The sequence below is a fragment of the Muscardinus avellanarius genome (genome assembly GCF_963383645.1).
Source record: "Muscardinus avellanarius genome assembly, chromosome: 4".
In the NCBI taxonomy this organism is placed as follows: Eukaryota; Metazoa; Chordata; class Mammalia; order Rodentia; family Gliridae; genus Muscardinus; species Muscardinus avellanarius.
In genome coordinates this window covers 36,732,723-36,757,889 of record NC_137789.1, presented here as the reverse complement: position 1 = coordinate 36,757,889, position 25,167 = coordinate 36,732,723, and the positions used below count along the sequence as shown (strand labels likewise).

The following is a 25,167-nucleotide window of genomic DNA, read 5'->3' as shown; positions in this document are numbered from 1 at the left end:
CCGGCCTCGCCCACTGCCGCGGCTGGCTGGAGCCAAAGGACGTGTACCAGAGAGACCGCCAAAGAACCACCCCCGGCCCCTTTGGGCCGGCCCCGCTACGGAGCGCGGCGGGCGCCACGCGGGGGACACGTGACCGGAAGTGCCCGGGGAGCCGGAAGTGGAGTGCGCGGCGAGCCGAGTGCAGGGTAAGGAGGCGCGTGGAGCCCGCCGGGGAGCACCGCCAAGATGAAGGTGAAGATGTTGAGTCGGAACCCGGACAACTATGTCCGGGAAACCAAACTGGACTTACAGAGAGGTGAGACGAGTTGACAGCAAGGGAGGCCTTGTTATTGCGTTCAAGGCTGGCGCTCCGACTTGGTGCTTTCCAGGTGCTCTTTGGGCAAGGCAAACTCGGTGCACTTGGGGCTGTTGCGGAAATAGGGAGCTCGTTTGTCAACTTATGGATTGGGTTTTCTTTTGTTGTTAACGTGTGTGCGAGTGTGTGCGTGCATGTGTGTGTGAGAGATTAATTGATTTAGGGTTGAGATCCCAGAGGCATTCTACCTCCGACCTACATCCCCAGCCAGCTTTACTTTATTTTACTATTTTTTTAAAGTTTTGAAAAACTAGGCAAACTAGGTTTTGCCGAGAGTCTCTAGAAGTTGCTAAGGCTGCGATGTTCCTGTCGCAGCCTCCCAAATTGTGGGATTACAGGCGTGCGCCACCAGTCAGCTAACTTTTAAAATTCTTCATATATTCTGGATATTAGTCCTCTGTCTGATAAATAGCTGGCAAAACATTGTCTCCCATTCTGCAGGCTCTCTTTTAACTTTTTGAATTGTTTCCTTTGCTTTCTAATTCTGTGTAATCTCATTAGTCAATTCTTGCTATTCATTTCTGAGCAGTTGGAGTTCCGTTCAGGAAATTGTCGTCTACACCAATATCTTGAAGGGTTTCTCTGTGTTTTACTCTAATAGTTTCAAAGTTTCAGTTCGTAAGTCAAGGTCTTTGATCCATTTTGAGTTGATTTTTGTATAGGGTGAGAGATAAAGATCTACTTTAAAATTTTTATGGGCGGATGTACAGTTGTCCCGTTACTATTTATTAAAAAGTCTATTTTTACCGAATGTGGGTGCATGCCTGTAATCCCAATATTTGGGAGGCTGAGGCAGGAGGAGGGTTGTAGGTTCAAGACCAGCCTCAGCAATTTAACGAGATTCTCAGCAACCTAGCAAGATTCTGTTTTAAAATAAAAGATAAATAAACAAACAGGCCTGAAGGTATAGCTTGGAGTTAAAGTGCCTCTGGGTTCCGTCTTTTCAGCCTGGCACAGTTGCACATACTTGTAATCCTGGTACTTTGGAGGCCGAGACAGGAGGATTGCAAATTCCAGACCAATGCGTTAATATAAACAGACCGCATTTCAAAATTAAAAAGACTGAAGGTGTATCCCAGGGGTAGAAGCCACTGGTGGTTTTTTGTTTTTTGTTTTTTTGGCAGTACTGGGGATGGAACCCAGGGGCATTCCACCCCTGAGATACACCCTCAGCTCTGTTTTATTCTTTATTTTTTAAACAGACTCACTAAATTGCAGAGGACCTCAATAGTTGCTGAGGCTGCCTTCAAATCTGCTATCCTTCTGTTTTAGCCTCTCAGGTACTGGGATTATAAATTATGCCCCACCACACCCAGCTTTAAGTACTTTATCAAGGATTTTTGTGTTTATTTTCAAATTAAGGAGATTGGTCTGTAGTTTGTTGTTGTTGATGTTATTGCCCTATCATGTTTTGTAGCAGGAAAATACTGGCTTTATAAAGTTTGAAAGAGTTCCTTCCTTTTCTCTTTTATGTAATAGTTTGAGGGACTATTCTCTAAAAGTCTGGTAAACTTCAGCAGTGAATCCATCTATCCTTGGGGCGTTGTTGTTGGGAAACGTTTTATTACTGCTTTATTCTTATTGCTAATTTTCGACCTATTTAGAATTTTTATATCTTCTTGGCTCAATTTTGGTAGATTATTTGAGTCAAGAAGTTTATCCATTTCTTCTAAATTTTTTTATTTATTAACATATAATTTTTTAAAAATATAAGCTGGACGTTGTGACGCACGCTTGTAATCCAAGTACTTGGGAGGCTGAGACAGGAGGATCACAAGTTCACAGCCATTTGCAGCTGCTTAATAAGGCCTTCTGCAACTTAGTGAGACCCTGTTTCAAATAAAGAATTTTTAAAAAAAGGGCTAGGGGTGTACTCGGAGGTAGAATGTCCCTGGGTTCAATCCCTAGTACATCAAAAAAAAAAAAAAATGTAATGATCCTGTTGTTTTAGTAATATCTTTTGTAATAACCTACCTTCCTCTCACTTGCGCTCTCTCTTTTTCTCGCTCTCGCTCTTGCTCTCTCTCTGGCTCTGGGAGATTAAACCCAGGGTTATTCTACCTCCTAGATATGCTCCCAGTCCTATTTTATTTTAGTTTGAAACAGCATCTTACTTGGTTGATGAGTCTCAGTGCTTGCTGAGGCTGTCCTCGAACCTGCCATCCTCCCTCTCTAGGATTACAAACATATGCCACTATGTCCAGCTACCGATTTTTCAAATTTTGCTACCCAAATTTTACTTATTTGGGTCTTCTCTTTGGTTAGTGTGGCTAAGAGTTTGTTGGTTTTTTAGATTTTTTTAAGATTGTGTTCCCATTTTCATCTGATAGATTTTTATCCCCTCCAGTGTTTTCATGACCTGCTGTTTGTTCAGAAGTGTATTATTGTTCAGTGTCCATGTTTTTGTAAGATTTCTGTAGTTTCTCTTGCTGTTGATTTCTCATTTTATTCCATTATGTTCTGGCAAGATGCAAGAATTATTTTTTTCTTTGTATTTGTTAAGATTTGCTCTATGACCTAAAATGTGTTTTCTTTTGGAGAAGAGTCTGTGTACCATCTGGGGAGGAAAAGTGTGTTCAGCTTTTCAATGGAATATTCTGTAGATATGTTAAGTTTGCCTTGATTTTCTACTGGTCAGAGTGGGATATTGAAGTCATTGACTACTATTGTTTTAGTGTTCATTTTATAAAGTCGTGCTCTGACTTTTGGTGCAAATATATTTAGAACTGTTATATCTTCCTGATGGGTTGTACCCCTTAACAATAATGTAGTGACCTTCCTGGTCTCTTCTGACCAATTTTGGCTTGAAGTCTGTTTTTCTGGATATGACTATAGCGATTCCTGATTTTTTTTTAAGCTGCCACTTTATTGGAATATCATTCTCTATCTACATATAATCTCTCTCTATGTATATCTTTGCTAATGAAATGGACTTTCTTACAGACAACAATTGTGTCTTGTTTTTAATCCAATTAGCTACTCTAGTGCATCTTTTAGTTGGAGAAATCAGGTTTCATTTGTAGTTCTTATTGAAAGATACTAGTTCCTGTCATGTGTTTTTTTTTTTAATAATTTGTGCTTTTTCTTTATTCTTATTCATCATCTTAGAATTCAGATAGTTTATTGCAGTAACCACATTGGATTCTTTTCTACTTCTCATTTGGTTATCTATTCTTCTGGAGTGATTTATTTTTTTCTTATGTTCTTGTCTTATGTTTACCTTATTTCCTTATCTGGGTGTACGGTTCCTTTGAGTATTTAGTGTAAAGCTGGTTTAGTGGTCACAAATTTTTTAATTTTATCTTTACTGTGGAAAATCTTTATTTTTTGTTCAATTCTGAAACATAACTTTGTTGGGCATAGTCATGTAGATTGGCAGTTTTCTTTCTTTCTTCCTTTCTTCCTAGTACAGGGATGGAACCCAGGAGCATTCTAGCTCCAAGCTACACCCTCATCCCTATTTTTTTATTCTTTATTTTGAAACAAGGTCTCACTGAATTGCAGAGGGCCTCACTAAGTAGCTGAGGCTGTCCTCAACCACGATCTTCCTGTCTCAGTCTCCTGAATGCTGGGATTACAAGTGTGTACCACCATGTCCAGCCAGTTATTTTCTTTTAGGCTTTAAAATACATCATTTCATTCCCTCTTGGCTTTTGTAATTTCTTCTGAGAAGTCTGCTGTTATTCTGAGGGATTTGCCTTTATAGGAGACTTGGTACTTCTCTTTTGAAGATTTTAATATTCTTTCTCTGTTCTGTACTTTTAGCATTTTAGCTGTGTGTCACAGAGAAGTTTTTTCTGATCATGTGTATTTCCATGCCTTCTTCTATTCCTCTAGTGCCTGGGTAGTCATGTCATTCTCAAGATTTGGGAATTTTTCTCTTAGATTGTTTTCTTTCTTTCCTTTCTTTCTTTTCTTTTCTTTCTTTCTTTTTTTCTTTCGTAGAAATGAGAATTGAACTCAGAGACATTCTACCTCCAAGCTACACCCCCCAGTCCTATTATTTTTTATCTGGAAATAGAGTTTCACTAAGTTGCAGAGGGCCTCACTAAGTAGCCGAGGCTGGCGGTAAACTTGCCATCCTCCTGTCCCAGCCTCCCAGTACTGGGATTACAAGCGAGCACCACCATGCCCAGCTTTCTTTAACTGTTTTCACTGAATAAGTTTTCTATGCCTTTAGCTTGTTCTCTACTCCCTCCTCTAAACCTATCAGTCTTAAGTGTGGTCTTTAATGCTGTCCTAGAGAACTTGTATGTTCTGATTATAGTTTCTTATTTTTTTCTTTAATTCTGTCTGAGTGTGATTATTCATTCGCCTTTTCTTCAAATTCTACTTTTTCCTACTTAATATAGTTTGTTTTGTGTTACTGAGGGTGGCACTCAGGGTCCTTCTACCTCTAGGCAATAACCCTATTTTATTTATTTATTTATTTATTTATTTATTTATTTATTTATTTTGGTGGTACTGGGGTTGGAACCCAGGGGCTTTTTACCTCTGGGCTATACTCCCAGACCTATTTTATATTTTATTTGGAAACAGGGTCTCACTAAGTTGCAGAGAGCCTCACTAAGTAGCTGAGGCTGGCTTTGAACCTGTGCAGTCCTCCTGTCTCAGCTTCCCAAGCGCGGGGATTACAAGTGTGCACCACCACACCCAGCTTTTATTTTTATTTTTATTTTTTTGAAAACAGGGTTTGCTGAGTTGCTAAGGGCCTCACTGAGTTCTGGAGGTTTGCCTTGAACTTGTGATCCTCCTGTCTCAGCCTCCCAGATACTGGGATTATAGGTGTGCAGCACCATACCCAGTTTACATAATCTAGGTTAATCTACTTAAACTGGTTTTTTTTTTTTTTTTTTTTTTAATTTTGGTGGTACTGGGGTTCCTGGAAGCCCTTCTACCTCTGGACTACACTCCCAGACCTATTTTTACATTTTTATTTGGAAACAGGGTCTCCTAAGCCAGCGTGATCTTCCTGTCTCTGCCTCCCAAGCGCGGGGATTACAAGCGTGCGCCACCACACCCGGCCTTGTTTGCCTCTTTTTCTAAATGGGGGATTGAACCCAGGTGCATTCTACTTCCAAGCTACACTCCCACCCCTATTTTTTTTATTATTTATTTTGAAACGAGGTCTTATAGGTTGCAGAGGGCCTCACTAAGTAGTTGAAGCTGGCCATGAATCTGCAATCGTCCTGTTTCAGCCTCCCAAATCCTGGGATTACAAGCATGGGCGGCTTCTAAATTATTCTTTAATATTCTACTTTGTTTTCTTTAATTCATTCATCTGTTTATTTGTATCTTTGAATCTGCTAAGCAGTTTTAACAGTCTTTTGAATGCTTTGCCTGCCATTTTGTTCGCTTTGATGTATTTGGAATCCTTTTCTAAAGAGTTTTTTACTTTTGGAGGAGTCATATTGCCTTGTTTTTTCACATTTATGTTTCTGTGTTAGGATTTATACATCTGCTGGGATAGATGGAACTTTCTTCCACTTTCATGTTGTGAGGGCCTTCTTAGTGATGATGTGTTTATGGAAACTGGTTTATGTGGATTGTTGAGTTTTGTTCCAAATGGGGTTCTTAAGAGTCCCTGTGGCTTCTTTGGCTCTAATTGGTTTTGACACAGTGCGTCCTGAATTGGAGCTGAGTGACCCACTTTCTTTGTAGGTCTCACATGAGTGGGCACCCTCTAGAAGTGTGCTGTAGAGAGCTCCGTATATGGGTGCACGTCCTGCAGTTACACTCCAGACTTGTCAGTGATGGGCAGTATGGAAGCTACCTGTGCTTCACTCATCGGAATGATGTCCTCAGCAGTTGTGTCACTTCTCTCTGCTTTTGCTGACCAGGAATGGGACTTAAGGCTGGGTCATCGGCTAGGCTAGGAGATTTTATCTACCATGTTTCATGGGTTTTTGTTTGTTTGTTTGTTTTTTGTCATACTAGGGATTGAACCCAGAGACAGTCTACCTCCAAGCTACATGCCCAGCCCTATTTTTTTATTTTTTATATTGAAACAGGGTCTCACTAAGTTGCAGAGGGCCTTAGTAAGTAGCTGAGGCTGGCTGCAAACCTGCGATCCTCTTGTCTCATTCTACCAAGTACTGATATTAAAGTATACACCACCCCTCCAAACTCCTACTTTATCCTTTAAATTGAAATATTCTCCAAAGTTCAAGGGGGGCTAAGTTATGAATGGATTGAGGTGTAGATTCTCACAGCTGAGTTGGAGGTATAACTAATAGCAAAACACCCCATGAATGTGCTTAAGGCTCAGCATGCTTGGAGCAGTGGGCTTGATCCCTAGCACATCTATCTCTCTATCTCTATCTCTCTCTCTCTCTCTCTCTCTCTCTCTCTCTCTCTCTCTCTCTCTCACACTCACACACATACATACATACATACATACATACATACATACACACATGCACACACAAAAAAATCACACAATAGCAATAACACCTGCTACATTAAAACAAAGCAGGGAGACAAATACAGTTATGGACAGTTAAAAACAACTATTACCACCTCACAAATAACAATAGAGAAAAAGGGGACAAAATAATGAATTAAAAAATTACTGATTAATAAGAATTAACAAAAGATACTAAAATACATCAAGAGGGAAAGAAACAGAAGAAAAATAAAAGGGTGGCAAATGGAAGCTGGCTGTGGTGTTGTACTTTTTTAATCCTAGTGTTGGGAGCTGAAGCAGGAGAATCACAGGTTTGAGACCAGCCTTACCAACTTCATGAGACCCTCTACAACTCATTGAGACCCTGTTTCAAAATTAGAGGTAGAATGCCCCCTGGGTTCAATCCCCAGTACCACAAAAAAGGTCATGTGGAAAATGAGAAAAAAGGTTCAGTGAAAGATGAAAAAGCAAAAATGGGCAAGAGGAATGAAGAAAAAATTAAGATTGAATATTTAAAGGAGAAACAAGGGAGAGATGAAAAAAGAAAAGGAAGACCAGAAAAAGAGACAGGAGAGAGATTCAAACCATAAAGATATAATCCAAAGAAAAGCAATAAGAAAGGAAGTGTTTCTTTTCTGCTCAGGAGATTGCTTGTGTGGGGAAAAGAGGATGTTCTCCGCCTGTGCCTATCCTGAACAGCCTTCTATTGTGCCCTCTTTGTCTCTGCGCCCTGTGGAAAGAATATAGGCTGTGTGCTACTCGCCCAGAAATGAATAGTGTTCTCTGCTTCGCAGGCAACTTGAGTTGAGGAGATCAGACATTCATCATGCACTTGCTTTGCGCTGGGCACTGTGCCAGGAATGAGTACAAAAAAATAACTTGTCAGAAGCCCAGTCCATGAGAGTGTGCAACCAGTCAAAGAGTGTCCTAGAACAAATAGAAGGAAAGGCGGTGTGTGTATCCGTTTATGTATATTTGCAACTGGTGGTTTTCTGGTAGTTTGAGAAAGGTTTGTGGACAACAAATCTTCTACTTTTGTATTCTTCATAATGCTAGGCATAAAACAATGGCCTTAATTAAAGGTTTATTGGAAAACAGATTGAAGGATTAGCTGAGGATTTCCACAGGAAATATTAAATATGAACTAATTTATTGAGAAGGATTATTTTTATTGCAGTTCCAAGAAACTATGATCCTACCTTACATCCTTTTGAAGTCCCACGAGAATATGTAAGAGCTTTGAATGCTACCAAACTGGAACGTGTATTTGCAAAACCATTCCTTGCTTCCCTGGATGGACACCGAGATGGAGTCAATTGCCTAGCAAAGCACCCAGAGAGCCTGGCTACTGTCCTTTCAGGGGCATGTGATGGAGAGGTAAGTGTCATCCTAAACCTTGCTATTTTAAACAGTGACATTTTATATTACAGATATTTTTTCTTTAGTTTTTAGTTACTGAAGGCTTTACATTGATTTCAGCTAAATTCTTAAGACTAAATTCTATTTCAAGTAATAATTTAGTAGTTTTTTATTTAATCTTAAGTATTTACCTTAATGCAAATAAAATAATTCTGTTTATGATAAAGTATTTAAGTGAGCTTTTTCAATGAGGATGTTATTAATGACTCAGAACTTCATTTAATCCAAAGGATTTTTGTTTTAGTTGCCTGCTAGAGTGATTCATTGCCTTTTCAGTGGCGAATTTCTTTTTCTCCAAGTGCAATACTCTTATGCCTGAACAATTTACATTTATAATTCACTGAAGTTTCCCATAAATTTCATCATAGGTTAGAATTTGGAACTTGACTAAACGAAAATGTATCCGTACAATACAAGCACATGAAGGTTTTGTACGAGGAATATGTACTCGCTTTTGTGGGACTTCTTTTTTTACTGTAAGTATACTACTATTGATTTCATTAAATCTTTTCAACATGTATAAGAATGATCCAGTTGGATAAAATATTTTTAGTTCATTTATTTGTTCTAAGGTCCTTTTGTAGTTTCACAGGATAAATAGCTTATTAAACTTTGAAAAGTCCTGGCTTTAATGTCATCTAGCCAATAGTTGTAATAGTTGTGATCTTCCCAATAGTTTTTAATCTCATGAATACTTTACATCATTGAACTAATGTACTGAACACTGAGAAGTGGGATTAAGGGAGATAAGGTTACAAAGGTAATTTGACTTACTCTGAAGGATTTTCACTGCTAAGATTAATAATTTATACTTCCTCTGTCAGGTAGTAAGAGATCATTGCAGGATGTGGGGGGATAAGATATACATAACATAAACTTTGCCATTTTAGCTATTTTGAAGTGTATAGCTTGGTGGCATTGAGTATTCTTATTTTGCTATAATCTGCTACCCTGAGGACTTGAAAAACAGCAGAAAGTAGTGGTTGGATTTAGTAACCTTAGTGTATATGAAGCATAAATGAATTTTCTATTTGGACTTGGGTCCCATCCCCAAGGTATATCATTATGTATATGTAAATATTACAAATCTGAAATACTTAACCCAAACATTTAGGATAAGTGACACGCAACGCATTTGTATATGTAGTGCAGTACCACATATGATTATTTTGTTTTTAACCACAGGCCATGCTACATAATACGTTCTATTTTGCATTCTTGCTTTACCTCATTTTATACATGTCTGCCAGATACCCAAGGGTAAATTACTGTAGTTTGTTGCTTCACCTTATTTGGCCTCTGAGTTGTTCTTATCATTGCTTTGCCACTATCAGCACAGTGAAGAGACAAAGTATGTCTTTACTAACATTATAAAATACTTTTGACCTGGTGGACCCTCCGAAAAGTTTTCATGGTCCTTCAGGGATCTGCAATTCACAGTTTGAAAACTATTAATAGTTTCTAGAGTCCTGTGTCATGCTGAAAAAATAAAGCTTTATTTACTACAAGACTATTAAAATGCCTTGTGTGTAGCATTTTCCTCTCTTTTATTTCTTTTACTTCATTTGAAACCATATGGAACTTTATTATCATATAAGGCGTCAGATTGGCTTAAATGTTTAAAATGATTAATGCTATATTCCAAACTACTTCGTTGTAATTCAGTTTTCTACCTACTTTGAAATGCCATCCTTGTCACTACAGATTTTGCTATATTTATAGCCTCACTTTCCTTCTATTTTTTTCTTTCCTTTTGCACTATTCATACTATTTTATTTTTAATTTTAGATACTTTTTGTATTTGTCATTTTCATAACAAGGTGGGATATGGGGTATAAATGCATCAAATATGGTAATGGAAAAATATATTGTTTTTTAAATAAAATACTCATAATTTGATATATATGTTGACAACTTCTAATTTGTGACTGTTGTTGCTTTATTTTATCATAATAAAATAAATATATCTAGGTGGGTGATGACAAAACTGTGAAGCAGTGGAAAATGGATGGCCCAGGCTACGGAGAAGAGGAAGAGCCACTGCATACAATACTGGGAAAGGTACAAAGAGAAACTGGCTTGTACTGTGCCTATTACAATCCTTCTATAGATCATGTCAGTTATAATTTCCAAATAGGAAAAAAGATTTAAAAAATTAGAGGCTTTGTTCTATAATAATTGATCTATTTGAAGCAACATTTAATGCAGTAAGGTCTTTTGCAACCAACAAGTTTGAATAGTTCTTTGTCGTTTATTGTAGTAGTTGATTTCTGTTTTTAGCTAGAGGATGCAGTGAAGTACTTCTTATAGGAAGGCCCTGGAAGAAAATCTTCTTACATAGATTTCCAAAGTAACTGATTGATACCTCAGATGCAGTTGAGAGGTATTAAATACAAACAAGAAGGCAGTAGAAGCATCCAGGAGGATGCTAAGGCCCCCTGACTCCAGAAAGAAGGCAGTAAGCCCATAAGTTGGGGATCTATGAACAGGGTAGATATTAGGAGAACCAATGCCTCCGCTCTCACGTTTATATCTTCATTGATCTTACACAACGCTCAGAACTTTGTACTTCAAAGAATCGTTTAGGAAGTGAAGGATTATAGTGATAGGATGCTTCTTATTAAAATTGTGTTCACACTTCTTCCCAGTTGTTTCACATCTGAGATTATATGGTTTAGTTAGTTATAGCTTCAGTATAATTCAGAGCATTTGGTGTACCCATGTTTTATAAAGCATACACTTTTATATAAGCAAATAAAATTCTAAAATTTGATTTAATCTTTAGACTGTGTATATATAATGTTTGTTTGTTTGGTTGTACTGGGGTTCCTAGAAACCTTTCTACCTCCAGGCTTCCAGACCTATTTTTATACTTTTTTTCAACTTGGAGACAGGGTCTCCTAAGCCAGCGTGGCTGGCTTCGAACCTGCTCAATCCTCCTGTCTCCATCTCTCAAGGGCCAAGGCAAGTGTGCCACCACGCCTGGCTATATAATGTTTTTTTAAATCACTTTATATCAGTATTCGAGTTAGTATGTATTTAGGTTCTGATTCAGGTGTCAAGGATTTACAAGTGTTCTTAAAGGAACATGGGATAGAGTATCAATATGAGATAGAAATGATTCTTAGGTGGTAAATTAATTTTACCTAATACATTTTTATTATTTCTTTGTTTAATAATTTGAACTCTGTTTAGGAAACTTTATATATAATAAAAGTAGTTTCTAAAACAAAATTAGTTTTATTTTGTAAACCGTCTTAGCTCTTTTTTTTTTTTTTTTTGGTGGTACTGGGTGGAACCCAGAGGCTTTCTACCTCCAGGCTATACTCCCAGACCTATTTTATATTTTATTTGGAAACAGGGTCTCACTAAGTTGCTGAGGCTGGCTTTGAACCTGTGCAGTCCTCCTATCTCAGCCTCCCAAGTGCAGGGATGACAAGCGTGCCCCCCCCCTCGCCCCCTGCCCTGTCTTAGCTCTTTATGATGCTTCCCCCCTTGGAAAGTATCTTCTTTCCAAGGAGGAGCTTCTGAGAAGTTTATTTGTGAACAGGAATTTCCTTTAAAAAAAAAAAAAAGTATGCCAGTACTTGGGAGACTGAGACAGGATCAAAGGTTCAAGGCCAGCCTTTTGTAACTTAGACCTTGTTTAGAAATACAGAAGGGCTAAGCTGGGCATGGTGGTGCTCCCTTGTAATCCATGCACTTGGGAGGCTGAGAGGAAGATGCACGGGTTCGAAGCCTGCCTCAGCTACTTAGTGAGACCCCGTTTCCATATAAAATAGGTCTGGGAGTATAGCCCGGAGGTAGAAAAGCCCCTGGGTTACACACACACACACACACACACACACACACACACACACACACACACACACAGTACTGAAGGGCTGAAGGTGTAGCTCAGATGCAGAGCACCCTTGGGCTCAGTCTTCAGTACCTCCCCCCAAAAAAGAGTGTGTAGATAAATATATTTAAATTTTTAATCAGCTGATTTGACCTAGTAGCAAAGAGACCCATCTTTATTGACTTCTCTCCTTTTAAAGACAGTGTATACTGGAATTGATCATCATTGGAAAGATCCTGTTTTTGCCACATGTGGACAACAAGTAGACATTTGGGATGAAGAAAGAACCAATCCTATTTGTTCTATGACTTGGGGATTTGACAGTATAAATAGTGTTAAATTTAACCCAATCGAGGTAATGTTCTTTTTAAAAATATATTCTTATTATTTCCTTATTATTTACTAATTTGAGCTGTTTAGGAAACTGAATGTATGATAAAAAGAATTTTCTGTAATTTAACATTTGGAGGGCATTTGGTCAGTTTTCTAGATTGTATCTTGGCGATATCAAATCTTAACATGTTTGCCTAAAGTTTAGTCTAAGATAGCAATGTTAAGGATCATTAGAGGAGGGATATGTATATGTGCTCATGGGGATGGAATCCAAGCAAATACTAGACCATTTAACTTTAGTTTTGCTTATATCTTCAGTATTCATGTTCTCTAGATTATACTCTAGGGAAAGTGTTCTTTTTCTCTTAACCTTCTTGGTCAGAATAGAGAGCATGAGTATTGTTTTCTGTATTTATAAATCATAGGGTATCAGTGCTTCATAGTAACATGCATGATTGTTACTGGATTGTATGATAATTGCTTATATTTTTCTTTGCTCAGAAGTCTTAATTGTGATTCCTAGTTCCATCCCAGCCTAAAAGAAAAGTTGGGAAATTGGCCATTACATGTTATGTATTCAGGTGTAAACTTGGGAATGGAGGATGGCCTGAAGCCTAAGCTAGCCTTTAGACTCCATACCTTTCCCTGAGCTTTTTCTGAATATGGAACAGTAGGTAAACTCATTGTCCAGGAGACTCAGTAAAGATGCTTTTTCCTTCAGAAAGAAAATAAAATTACTGCAAGTATAAGCTGATTTTTAGAAGCCATCGGGAGGCTACTTACAGATTTTGTAAAAGGAAATCCTGATATGCAAGTTTTATACTCAGCCAAACTGGTACAAGGAGGGAAGAGAAGTTAAGTCAGAGTAGAAGAGGATAAAAATTGTTCATGTGATCTTGGCCTTGAGGTACTACCAAGAAGGCAAGCAAGCAGGGGATACCCTTCTTATCATCAGCCCATGCCTACATACACATTTCTGGGAGAGGATACAAGTCTAGAGGAGGAGCTGGCAAAGTAATGCGTGAGCCATATGTGGCCCATTGCTATTATTACGCAGTTTTGCTAGAACACAGGTAGGCCCTCATGCTTACATACTCTCTAGAACTGCTTTTTCACTATGACGACAGAATTGAGTAACTGCCATAGAAACCACGTGTTTACTCTATGACCTTTTACAGAACATGTTTGCTGTTCCCTGCCTCGAGTTTTTGTAGTATCTCACTCTGTCCTTTGTCTTCCTTTCCCATATACCCCTTGGTTATAGAAGTGAAGCGTGGTCTTGTGGGTCAAGCTGACCTTGCAGTGCAGAGCTACAAACACAAGCAATTTGTAAGAATGTTTTATCCTACTTGTGAAGCTGAGTCAGAACTGTTTCCTGCCATTGTGCTTTTGCATTGACCTTATCCAAGTCACGGTTCTTCTATTTTTTCTTTATTTTAAATGAGATTATTTTTATTTTCTAGAGTATTGCATACATTTGTTGGGTATAAATTATAACAATGCATGTGAACATTTTTAAACAGTACTACCTAAATTCAGGATGGTGATCTTATTACTATAAAGATCAATAGCTGGGTATGGTCATGCACACTTATAATTCTAGTACTTGGGAGGCTAAGCCAGGAGGTCTGCAGGTTTGCCACCAGCCTCAGCAACTTAGCAAGACCCTGTTTCCAAATAAAAAAATAAAATAGGCTGGGGGTATAGAAGAGGCCCTGGGTTCAATCCCTACTACCACAAAAATTAAAATAAAATAAACAAACACAGATCGTGATTTTTACTTTTTAAAGAAACAAATTTTTTTTATTCTCTCTTTTGGTGAACATCTGTCTGTGTCACCATTATTAGAAATGACCTAGGAATCATGTTCTTCAAACTCGCCTATATAACAGCTTTGTTTGTTCAGCTGTGTTTTTGTTTGTTACTAACCTTCTGAACTCTGGTAAAAGCAGATGGTTTGCATGTCACTTATCCTATATTAAACCTAATGGAAGGGCATGTTGCTCTGAGCAAATGAAGTATGTTTGTCTCTTCTCATCATGAATAATTAATTTTCTGTTAAAATATTGAAACCTAGAATTGTGGTAAAGCCCTAAGTTTATTTTGAGCATTGTCACATCTACAGTAAAACTGTCATTCTAGGTAGAATATTTTACTTTGCTCAGATCAGTCTTTGTTCTAGGAATGGAACCTGGTTATACCCTGAGGTGACATAATGACAAGCCAAGAAAGATTGGGGGGAATCGTTAGGGGAGATCCTAGAGTGGCAGCTGTTGACATGAGAAGCTTTGGAAAGGACAGGAAAGAGAGAGTGGTTCTAACGATAGCTTTATGGTGTTCTGTTTGAACTAGTCACACAGTTGCAGGCTGTACACCTATTTGCTGAACAACTGTTCTTGTTCCTGAGATACTTGCAATAGGAAGTAGTAATGGGCAGAAGCTAGGAGTTGTGGTGTCGGGAGCCATGAGTAAGGAGGAATGGTGCCACAAAGGGCTCCACTAGATGGTAGAGGCTTATTTCCACTTGACACCAAGTGTTTCTACCTCAAGTGTCTTACACATTTGAAACTGACTTAGTAATAAGCTAAATATTTGAAGCATCTTAAAACTGATTAGATAAAGGACAGGCCTAATTTATGTAGAAATTTAACAAATATGAGGAAATATTTAACTTCTGAAAAAGCAGATTTATGTATTTAGAAAATACTGCTGTATTGTAATCCCCAGCATTTGGGAGGCTGAGACAGGAGGATCATGCAGGTTCGAAACCAGCCTTGCTGGCTTAAAAGACCTGTTTTTAAATAAAAATATAAAATAGGCCTGGGAGTGTAGCCAGGAGGTAGAAGAGCTTCCAGGAACCCCAGTACCACCAAAAAAAAAAAAAAAAAAAAATATATATATATATATATATATATATATATATATATATAGTGTGTGTGTGTGTGTGTGTGTGTATATATATATATATAATAAAATAAAAATAAAAATAAAAAATAGGTCTGGGAGTGTAGCCCGGAGGTAGAAGGGTTCCATCTCCAGTACCACCAAAAACAAAAAGGAAAGAAAATACTGCTGTATAGAGCCAGGTACAGTAGTGTACACCTGTAATTCCAGCTACTTAGGAAACTGAAGCAGGAAGATCACAAGGCCAGCTTTGGTAATTTAGTGAGATTCTGTCTCAAAATAGAAATTAGAAAGGGTTGGGGGTATGCCTCAAGGATAGATAGTCCCTGAGTTCTATCCCCAATACCTAAATAAATAAATAAATAAATAAATAGAAATGGGCATGGTGGCATATGCCTGTAGTCCCATTACTTGAAAGGCTGAGACAGGAGGATCACAGGTTCAAGGCCCTCAGAAGCTTAGCAAGACTCTGTGCAACTTTTGAGACAGACACTGTTTCAAAAGGAAAAAATAAAATAGGACTTGGGGTCAAACTAAGAGGTAGAAAGCCCCTAGGTTCAATACCACAAAAAAGGGAAGAAATTATAATATATAAATATTAAACTCTGTGTGTGTGTCTGTCTGTCTGTCTGTCTGTCTGTCTGTGTCTGTGTGTGTGTTTGTGGTACTGTGGATTGAACCTTTGAACTCTATGCCCCAGCCCTATTTTTATTTTTAATTAGAAATAGAATCTCACTAAGTTGCCAAGGATGACCTTGAACTTGAGACCTTACTGTCTCAGGCTCCCAAGTACTGAGATTACAGGCATGGGCCACCAATATCACCCAGTTGCAGTAAAATTAGCATATTTACACTTTACAGTATATTTTGGCACAGCTCTAAGTCCTAAATACCAAAAGCCTTAAAATTGTTAATACTTTTTGATGCAATAATGTCACTTCTGAAATTTTTCCAGAGAATTCAAAAAAATTTTAACTGCATGAAAATACTTGTTGAAATATTATTTATAAGCAGGGCATGGTGGTACATGCTTGTAATCCTAGTACTTGGGAGACTGAGATAGGAGGATCTCAGATTTAAGAATAGCCTCAGCAGGTAGTGAGACTCTCATGAATTTAGCAACCTTGTTTCAAAATAAAAACAAAATAGTGGCAGGGTTTGTAATCCCCAAGCTTGGGAGGGTGGAGATGGGGAGACAGGAGGATCACGGTTCCAAGCCAGCCTTGCTGGTTTAAAAGGCCCTGTTTCCAAATGAAAATATAAAATAGGTCTGGGAGTGTACCCCGGAAGTAGCAGGGCTTCCAGGAACCCCAGTACCACCAAAAATAAAATAAAAACAAAATAGGGCTAGGGGTATAACTCAGAGGTGGAGTGCCCCTGGGTTCCATCCTCAGTGTATCTCCCCCCCCCCCACACACACACACATTATTTCTAGTGAGAAACAGTAAGTCTAAATTGAAGAACAGATAAGTAAAGAATATTTTTTATAAATTAGAAAACAATATTATCTATACAGTGCCACCACTGGCATCCAAAATACACGCACGGGGATTTAGCAGTGAATATATTCAACCTAGGTTGCTGAGATTATGATTTATTGTACCATCATAAAATGTGCTGTAATGTTAAAACTTGGAGTTTTAATACAAAGATTAAGGGTGTTAAATTCTTTGGGTACTGAATAGACATGGTCTGCTGCCAAGCCTGACTTTTAACTGGCAGTTCTAATTCTAATTGTTTTTTAGACATTTATCTTGGGAAGTTGTGCTTCTGACAGGAATATAGTACTGTATGATATGAGACAAGCTACTCCTCTGAAAAAGGTGAGTATCAGTTTTTTCTTTGCTTTGAGCATTCTTCTGCAAGCCAGATGACTGGAAATAAGTAGCAAATGTTTTCAAGCTGTTTTATTTTCTTAGAGATGTTCTCCAGCCCCAGAGTGATGATAGTGGCATTCTCTCAGCTTCTTGTTGCTTTGTACAGTCTTAAATTTCTGTCTTCCAAGATGCCAATAAATTTTAGGCATCTAGTTAGTATTTATTGCATTGAAAGTTATTAGTGACAGGTATTGCATCCCATTGTTTAACACTAATAATATTTCAGGCTCCATGCGTTCTTGATTTGTTGTTAGCGGTGTAGTGTTCTATCTACTAGACTACCCATAGTCTTCCTCCCTCCCCACCCCAGTGTTGGGATTAAACCCAGAGCTTCAAGCATGCGAGGCAAGCACTCTACCGCTGAGCTATGTACACATCCCAGCCCCTATTGGTATTTTTTCTGTCTTTTCCAGTTATAGTAGGTTTCAATCAGTGGTTATACTTTCCCATAAGGTATAGTTTTGGAAATATGACAGGAGCAGTTATTGGGAAGGTACAGTGGACAGTCGTGTACAACAAAAGTTTACCTTCCCAAAATATCAATAGTATTTTGTTGAGGAACACTAGAATAAATTTGTTATCATCATAGATCAGTTCAAATCATACTTTTAAAATATTTCTTTTATACTTCTAACCTTAAGCTCACCATTAATTTTGCCCATAATTCAGTTTTTTTTTTTTTCTTATTTATTTGTACCTTAACTTTCCTTATCTGTGTTCATTTTTCTGACTAAACTGTAAGTTATTTGAAGTTCAGGCACCAGGTATTGGCCATGTTTCTATTTTTCATATTTACAGCTCTGCCCATGTATTCAGAAAACAGTTATTGATTAATTTCTTTTCCCATTACTTTGAGCTGAGTTCTAGGTGCATAACAGGTGTTTACTAAATATTTGCTTAAATCTGTGAAAAAGAAGGAATGAAGTAGTTAACACTCATTTTAAAATAATTGATTTCATGTTAATAAGATAATATGCTTTTTCTTTCTCAGGTTATCTTAGATATGAGAACAAATACAATCTGTTGGAACCCTATGGAGGCTTTTATTTTTACTGCAGCAAATGAAGACTACAAGTAAGTTTTTTTTTTTCTTTTTAAAAATGTATTATAAGCGCCAGGTGTGTGGCACATGCTTGTAATCCCTGCGCTTGGGAGGTGGAGACAGGATCGTGCAGGTTTGAAGCCAGCTGTGCTGGCTTAAGAGACCCTGTTTCTAAATAAAAAAAAAAAAATAGGTCTGGGAGCATAGCCCGGAGATAGAAGGGTTTCCAGGAACCCCAGTACCACCACCAAAAAAAAAGTATTATAAGCCTGGTATGGTGCATGCTTTTAATCTCAGTACTTGGGAGGCTGAGACAGGAGGATATGAGGTTCATAGCCAGCCTCAGCTACTTAGTGAGGCCTTCTACAATTTAGTGAAACCCTGTTTCAAAATAAGGAATAAAAAATAGGACTGGGGGTGTGGCTTGGAGGTAGAATGCCTATGGGTTCCATCCCTAGTACCACACACAAAAAAATATTCTATCAGAAATTGCTCACAACTGCATATGTTTTACTAATCACTCTGTTTCACTAAGTACTGGGCATTAAACTTAGGAGCATTCTACCTCTGAGCTACAGCCCAGCCCTTTCTATTTTTCTGTTTCCAAACAGGGTCTCACTAGGTTGCTGAGAATCTCATGAAGTATCTGAGACTGTCCTTAAACTTGTGATTCTTCTTTTTTTTTAGGGGGGGGGGGTGATGGTACTGGAGGTATAACCCAGAGGCTCTCTACCTCTGAGCTATACTCCCAGACCTATTTTTATATTTTATTTCGAAACAGGGTCTCACTAAGTTGCTGAGAGCCTCACTACGTAGCTGAGGCTGACTTTGAACCTACGATCCTCCGGTCTCAGCTTCCCAAGTACTAGGATTATAGACATGTACCACAATGTCCAATTTACATGTTCTTTTAAATATTTATTTATTTATGTAGTACTGGGGATGGAATCTAGGGCCATTCTACCTCCAAGCTACACTGCCAGCCCTATTTTTTATTCTTTATTTTGAAACAGGGTCTCACTGACTTGCAAAGGGCCTCACTAAGTAGCTGAGGCCATCCTCGAACTGCAATCCTTCTGTCTCAGCCTCCCAAATGCTGGGATTACAAGAGTGCACCAACACGCCCAGCTTACATGTTATTTTTAAAGTATTATATTTTGCCGAAGCTGGGGTTGTAACTCAGGTAGAATGCCTCTGGGTTCACTCCCCAGTAACACACACACACACTTTACTGTACAAACTGACTTTCTTTGGGTGACAGAATTAATGATAATGTTGTATTCTTAGTATTGTTTTTCTTGAAATTTCCATATTTTCTATATTTTTAAAGAGAGAAGTGTATTTTTGTGTATAAGTATAATCTTAAGGAATAATAAAAATAGTTGGAGCCAGGTATGGTGGCACTTGGGAGGCTGAAACAAAAGGATTGCAGGTTCAAGCCCACCGTCAGCAACGTAGTGAGACCTTCAACACCTTAGCAAGGCCATTTCAAAATTAAAACAGTTCTAGCATTAGCTCAGAGGTAGAATGTTCCAGAATCAATCTCCATTACCCCTCCCAAAGTTAATTTTTTTTTCCTATTCAACACCTGCTTTTGTACAGAACTGAGTTATTTATTTAGATGTGCGTTATTTCGGTAATCAGTCTTTTTTCTTTTATTTTTGGCAGTACTGGAGATGGAACTCAGGGTCATTCTACCTCCAAGCTATACCCCCAGCCCTATTTTTTATTCTTTATTTCAAAACAGGGTTTCATTGAATTGCAAAGGGCCTCACTAAGTAGCTGAGGCTGTCCTTTAACTGTGATCCTCCCGTCTCAGCCTCCCAAATGCTGGGACTACAAGTGTGCACCACCACACCCTGCTTAATCGGTAATGTTTTCACTAGTGTCTTTTACAACTGCATATGGAGGATTTTTAGAAATGTGCATCAAATATTCAAAAATATTTTACAGCTTATATACTTTCGATATGCGTTCACTGGACACTCCTTTGATGGTCCATATGGATCACGTGTCTGCAGTGCTTGACGTGGATTATTCCCCCACGGGGAAAGAGTTTGTGTCCGCCAGTTTTGATAAATCTATTCGAATCTTTCCTGTGGCCAAGAGTCGAAGCAGGTATGTGATTACCAACAAGCCACCTGTGTGTGTTTGTGCCTTTTCTTTCCCTTTCCTTCCTTATCATTACCTGTCTTTTATGAGGGGTGGCTGGTTATGGTTATGTGTATATGATATAATGGGGCTATTTTCTTTCTTTTTTTTTTTTTTTAGGTGGTGGTACTGGGGTTCTTGGCAGCCCTTCTACCTCCGGGCTACACTCCCAGACCTATTTTATACTGTTTTTTTAAATTTGGAAACAGGGTCTCTTAAGCCAGCATGGCTGGCTTCGAACCTGAGCAATCCTCCTATCTCCACCTCCCAAGCACGGGGATTACAAGCGTGCACCACCACGCCCAGCTGGCTATTTTCTTATTTTCTCCCCTTTTTGAAAATAAATTTCTTACAATTCATCTAAGTGCTTAAAACATATCTCTTAGAAACAATATGTTATAGACTAATTTTGTGAATATACTTTAGAAATATTTTAATTTATATAAGTTTTATTTTATTGGGTTGTGTTCTATGGCTTTGCTTTTACTGTGCATAATTTATTGAACATGTTTTTTGTTTTTTTTCTCATGTGTAATCTGAATTTTGAATCATTTAGTCCAGATTGGGAAAATTTATTTCTTCAGAAGTCTTATCTTCTTTTTTCTGACCTTTTACTTGTTTTTAATGCTCTAACACTTCTCAATATAGTATCTTCTGTGAATCCACTTAGCATGTTTCACAGCCTTTCCAAATAGGTATATTTCACATCTTCATTTATTAAATGATTCTTACCTCAACTTAGAAGACACTTCTGTAGCTTTTTTTCACACATGTAAATCAACTCTCACTTCAAATAAGCTTTTAAACAGTATGCCAAAAGCAAAAATCAGACATCAGGTTCAGTATATCAGGGTGTGTTCTTTGAATGACGTATTTTATTCTCCATTTGGAAGAAAAAAATGTAGTTGTTGACCTAAACTAAATTGGGGGTGTGGTTGGGGGAGTATTAAAGAGCAGACCATTTCTTATTGTTATGAAGTTACTCTTGCTTTAAAATCATAATTTATGCCTTCTGTTTTGTAAAGTTTTCTATATAGCTGGTTTTGCTTAGTTTGTTTATATTTATTTCTTTTACTGGATTATAAATTCTCTTAGGAGAATATTTTTTTGTTTGTTTTGCTTTTTGTGGTACTGGGGGTGGAGCCCAGGGGCTTTCTACCTCCAGGCTATCCTCCCAGACCAATTTTATATTTCATTTGGAAACAGGGTCTCACTAAGTTGCTGGGAGCCTCACTAAGTAGCTGAGGCTGGCTTCAACCCTGGGCGATCCTCCTATCTTAGCCTCCCAAGTACTGGGATTACAAGCATGCACCACCATGCCCGGCTCTGGGGGAGTATTTTTTAAAAAGTCCATAGCACTTAACAGGAACTGTATTAGTTGGGTTTAATAAAAATACAAAAGCTGGGCATGGTGGCGCATGCTTGTAATCCCAGTACTTGGGAAGCTAAGCTGGGATGATTGCAGACCACTGCTATCCATAGCTACTTAGTGAAGCCCTCTGCAATTTAATGAGACCCTGTTTCAAAATAAAAAATAAAAACGTAGGGCTTGGGGCATAGCTCAGAGGGAGAATGCTCCTGAGTTCCATCCCCAGTTCTGCAAAAATCAAAAATAAAATACCTGAAAATAACTTATGAAGTTTCTTCTTAAACTCCTTTAGAACTCAAAAGTAATCTTTCAATACTTGATATTCCATGGGTGAAAGAAAACTTGTACAAACATTCTGAGAGTTTTAACCTACTTCCTCTTTTGTAGGGAAGTCTATCACACAAAACGAATGCAGCATGTTATCTGTGTGAAGTGGACTTCTGACAGCAAGTATATTATGTGCGGATCTGATGAAATGAACATTCGTCTGTGGAAAGCTAATGCTTCTGAAAAATTGGGTGTGGTAAGAGACCCCATTTTTTTCTGTGTCAAAATTAAGTTCTGATTTTTTTGGATATCATATTGTTGCGAGATTTGAAATGCTTTAGCTATTTTGATTCAATTGATACCTCTATAAAAAACAAAAAAAATATGGCTGTAGTGATATTTTTTTCATGTCCGAGCACCCTTAGAGTTCTTTTGTTAAATCAGATGTTTGGTAGTATTTGAATCTTCTGGGTTTCTTTGTGTCTTCTTTGAGGTAGAGAGAGAAGATGTAGGGATTAAAAGCTTAGAATTTAGGAAAATCCTCTGTCTTCTGTTAGCAGAAGGGCAATTGAGCAGTTCAAAGGCTGCAACTCTCTGTAAGGTTTTCTAATATCCAAGCTACTGAAAAACTTAAATAAAAAGTAAATTTAGAAAGCAAGTTTAATGATTAGTAAGTATTGTACTGTGCCTAGGTTTTATTCGTTATTAAATGTCCTAATTTGTACTATCTTAACATTTGTTAAATAAGATCTATAATCAAATACTTCTTTTCTGTTTGCGTATCTTTACACATATATAAATAAATAGCAGGCTGGTTGGTGTGGGTGCCTTTTATTGACCTAGAGGAGGTCCTCAGTGTGCACACAGCCCTTCTTCAGCGCTGCTGTTGTATCTGTTGGCATCTTTCCACGTTGTGGGCATGCTGCCTCAGGAAATGTGTTTGCAGAGTAGACATAACTTCATAAAGGGCACTAGTACATTGGTAATTTGGGTTGCATGTCAGAAATGTTTAGTTTTGGGGGAGAGAAAGGTACCTTCTAACTTTTTTATACAGAAACAAAAGCGAGGAGCCACTATTTATTAAAAATACCAAAATGCATTTGTTTTAAGCTTACATCACGAGAAAAAGCAGCCAAGGATTATAACCAGAAATTGAAGGAGAAATTTCAATATTATCCTCACATAAAACGTATATCTCGTCATCGACATCTACCGAAGTCTATCTACAGCCAGATTCAGGAGCAGCGCATCATGAAGGAAGCTCGTCGACGAAAGTACGTGCTGGGATGTTTGCCTCCATTCCATTACCCTTTTCTGACTTCACTGTCTCATTTCACCAAATCTAACAAAAACTGCCTTCCCAGGGAGTGGTTAAGAGGCTTTGGAACTGTAGAGATGCCCTCAAAGATTCTCTGGAGAAGATGTCTTTTTTTTTTTTTTTTTCTCCTTTCCCAATAAAAAGGGAAATAATGATCATGTAAGAATGTGAGAAGTTCCATTACCTTTTTTTGAGAGTAGGTTTACGCTGGGCACAGTGGCACACGCCTGTAATCCCAGTACTTGGGAGGCTGGAATAGGAGAATTGCAGGTTCGAGGCCAACCCTCAGCAAGTTAGAGAGACCTAAGAATTTAATAAAATCCTTATTTTATTATTCAAAATAATAAAAAGGGCTAGGGATGGGCTGTAGCCCAGAGGTAGTGTCTCTTAGGTTGAGTCCTCAGTACTAAAAAAAAAAATGAATAGGTTTAAAGTTATATAATGAAATCAAATTATCAAAATTAATGTACTTCTCATATTTAAAAACTATTGTAAATAGAGATGTTTAAAAATTATTTCTAAGGTAGATGTAATTATGAGATATTGTAAGATGAGATACTGTATATTTTCCTTGTTTTTTTCTTTTTTCTCTTTTTGTAGTACTAGAGATTAAATTCAGGAGCATTCTGCCTCTGACTGCAACCCCAGCCCTGTCTTATTCTATGCTGTGAGAGTCCCTCAAGTTTGCCGAGGCTGGTCTTGAACCTGTGATCCTCTGTCTCATCCAAGTACCAAGTACTGGGATTATAGGCGTGTGCCACCATGGCCCTCAGTACTTTGTATTTTCCAAGTGAAAATTCAAAGAACTTACACATAGTGCTTGTTTCTCAAGTAAAAATAATTCTGACACATTTAATCATAGGATTTGAAGTCTAACATTTTGGATCTAAAGTAGAATTTTCCCCAACCAGTGCCATTTCTCCTGTAGAATATTCTCTTTGGAATACCTGAATTAATGTAAAGTATCACAAATTCTAAGAGCTTTTTTTTTTTTTTTTTTTTAAATTAGGCTAGCCAGATGTTGTGGCACACACTTGTAATCCCAAATACTTGGGAGGCCAAGGCAGGAGAATTGCATTTTTGAGGACAGCCTCAAGCAAGTAGTGAGACTCATCAACCTAGTGAGACCCTGTTTCAAAATAAAAAAAATTTTTTTAAAGTGCTGAAGTGTAGCTCAAATTCCCGAGTTCAGCCCTGAGTATCCCCCACCACACACATACACAAAATTAGACTATACAAATGAATGTTACTTTGCTGTCTTTGAGTAGAAGTTGAGATGAAATCAAATCATTTTTGTACCTTTCAGTAACTGTGGCAGGTTTTAAACTTAGTAAAAGACACAGATAGTAGGGGAAGAAACAAATATGTATCTGATTTCTAGTTAATATCTGTACCTCTTATCTATTCTCATTGTGAATTTTTGTTCAGTAGCTTTTCTAATGAAAGAGTGCTTTATGATGTTTTTGAGATGATTTCTCATAAACTTACATATATATATATATTTGTTCTTTGTTTATCTCTAGGGAATTGAATCGTCTTAAACACAGCAAACCTGGATCTGTGCCAATTGTATCAGAGAAGAAGAAACACGTGGTGGCAGTTGTGAAATAATATTTGGTGTTCCTACCGATCCTGATGTGTAATTATTTGATACTTTTGATTCAGGAACTCTGTAAATAAAAGTACTGGCTTTAGTTTAATAGTAAACATGAATGTGGTTTTTCCTTTTTCTCACCACTCGACTTTGATCTTCCTCTTTCTGTTTTTCCTATTGATGTTTTGGCTGATCTAAAATCAGCCTTAACCCAGCAAGCTGTCCGTGTATGTACCACCTGAAAATTGAACCAGCTGTGTTGTGACGTTTGCCTGGCGTCTTGTCAGGACA

General features: G+C 37.9%; 1 protein-coding gene across 2 annotated transcripts; it reads left to right on the top strand.

Annotated features, from left to right (window-relative positions):
• Positions 1-225: 225 nt before the first annotated feature.
• DCAF13 (DDB1 and CUL4 associated factor 13) lies at positions 226-24,893 on the top strand (the record flags this gene model as incomplete). 2 transcript variants are annotated; one of them, XM_080693521.1, is made up of 11 exons in its annotated part: positions 226-295; positions 7,939-8,138; positions 8,549-8,656; positions 10,152-10,241; positions 12,221-12,376; positions 17,004-17,081; positions 18,127-18,209; positions 20,131-20,295; positions 22,085-22,220; positions 23,075-23,238; positions 24,806-24,893. In XM_080693521.1, the coding sequence occupies 11 exons, from the start codon at positions 226-228 to the stop codon at positions 24,891-24,893; spliced, it is 1,338 nt and encodes a 445-aa protein (XP_080549647.1). The 2 variants fall into 2 exon arrangements, with proteins under 2 accessions (XP_080549647.1, XP_080549648.1); XM_080693522.1 differs by lacking the exons at positions 7,939-8,138; positions 8,549-8,656 and having other exon boundaries at positions 263-295.
• Positions 24,894-25,167: the final 274 nt, after the last annotated feature.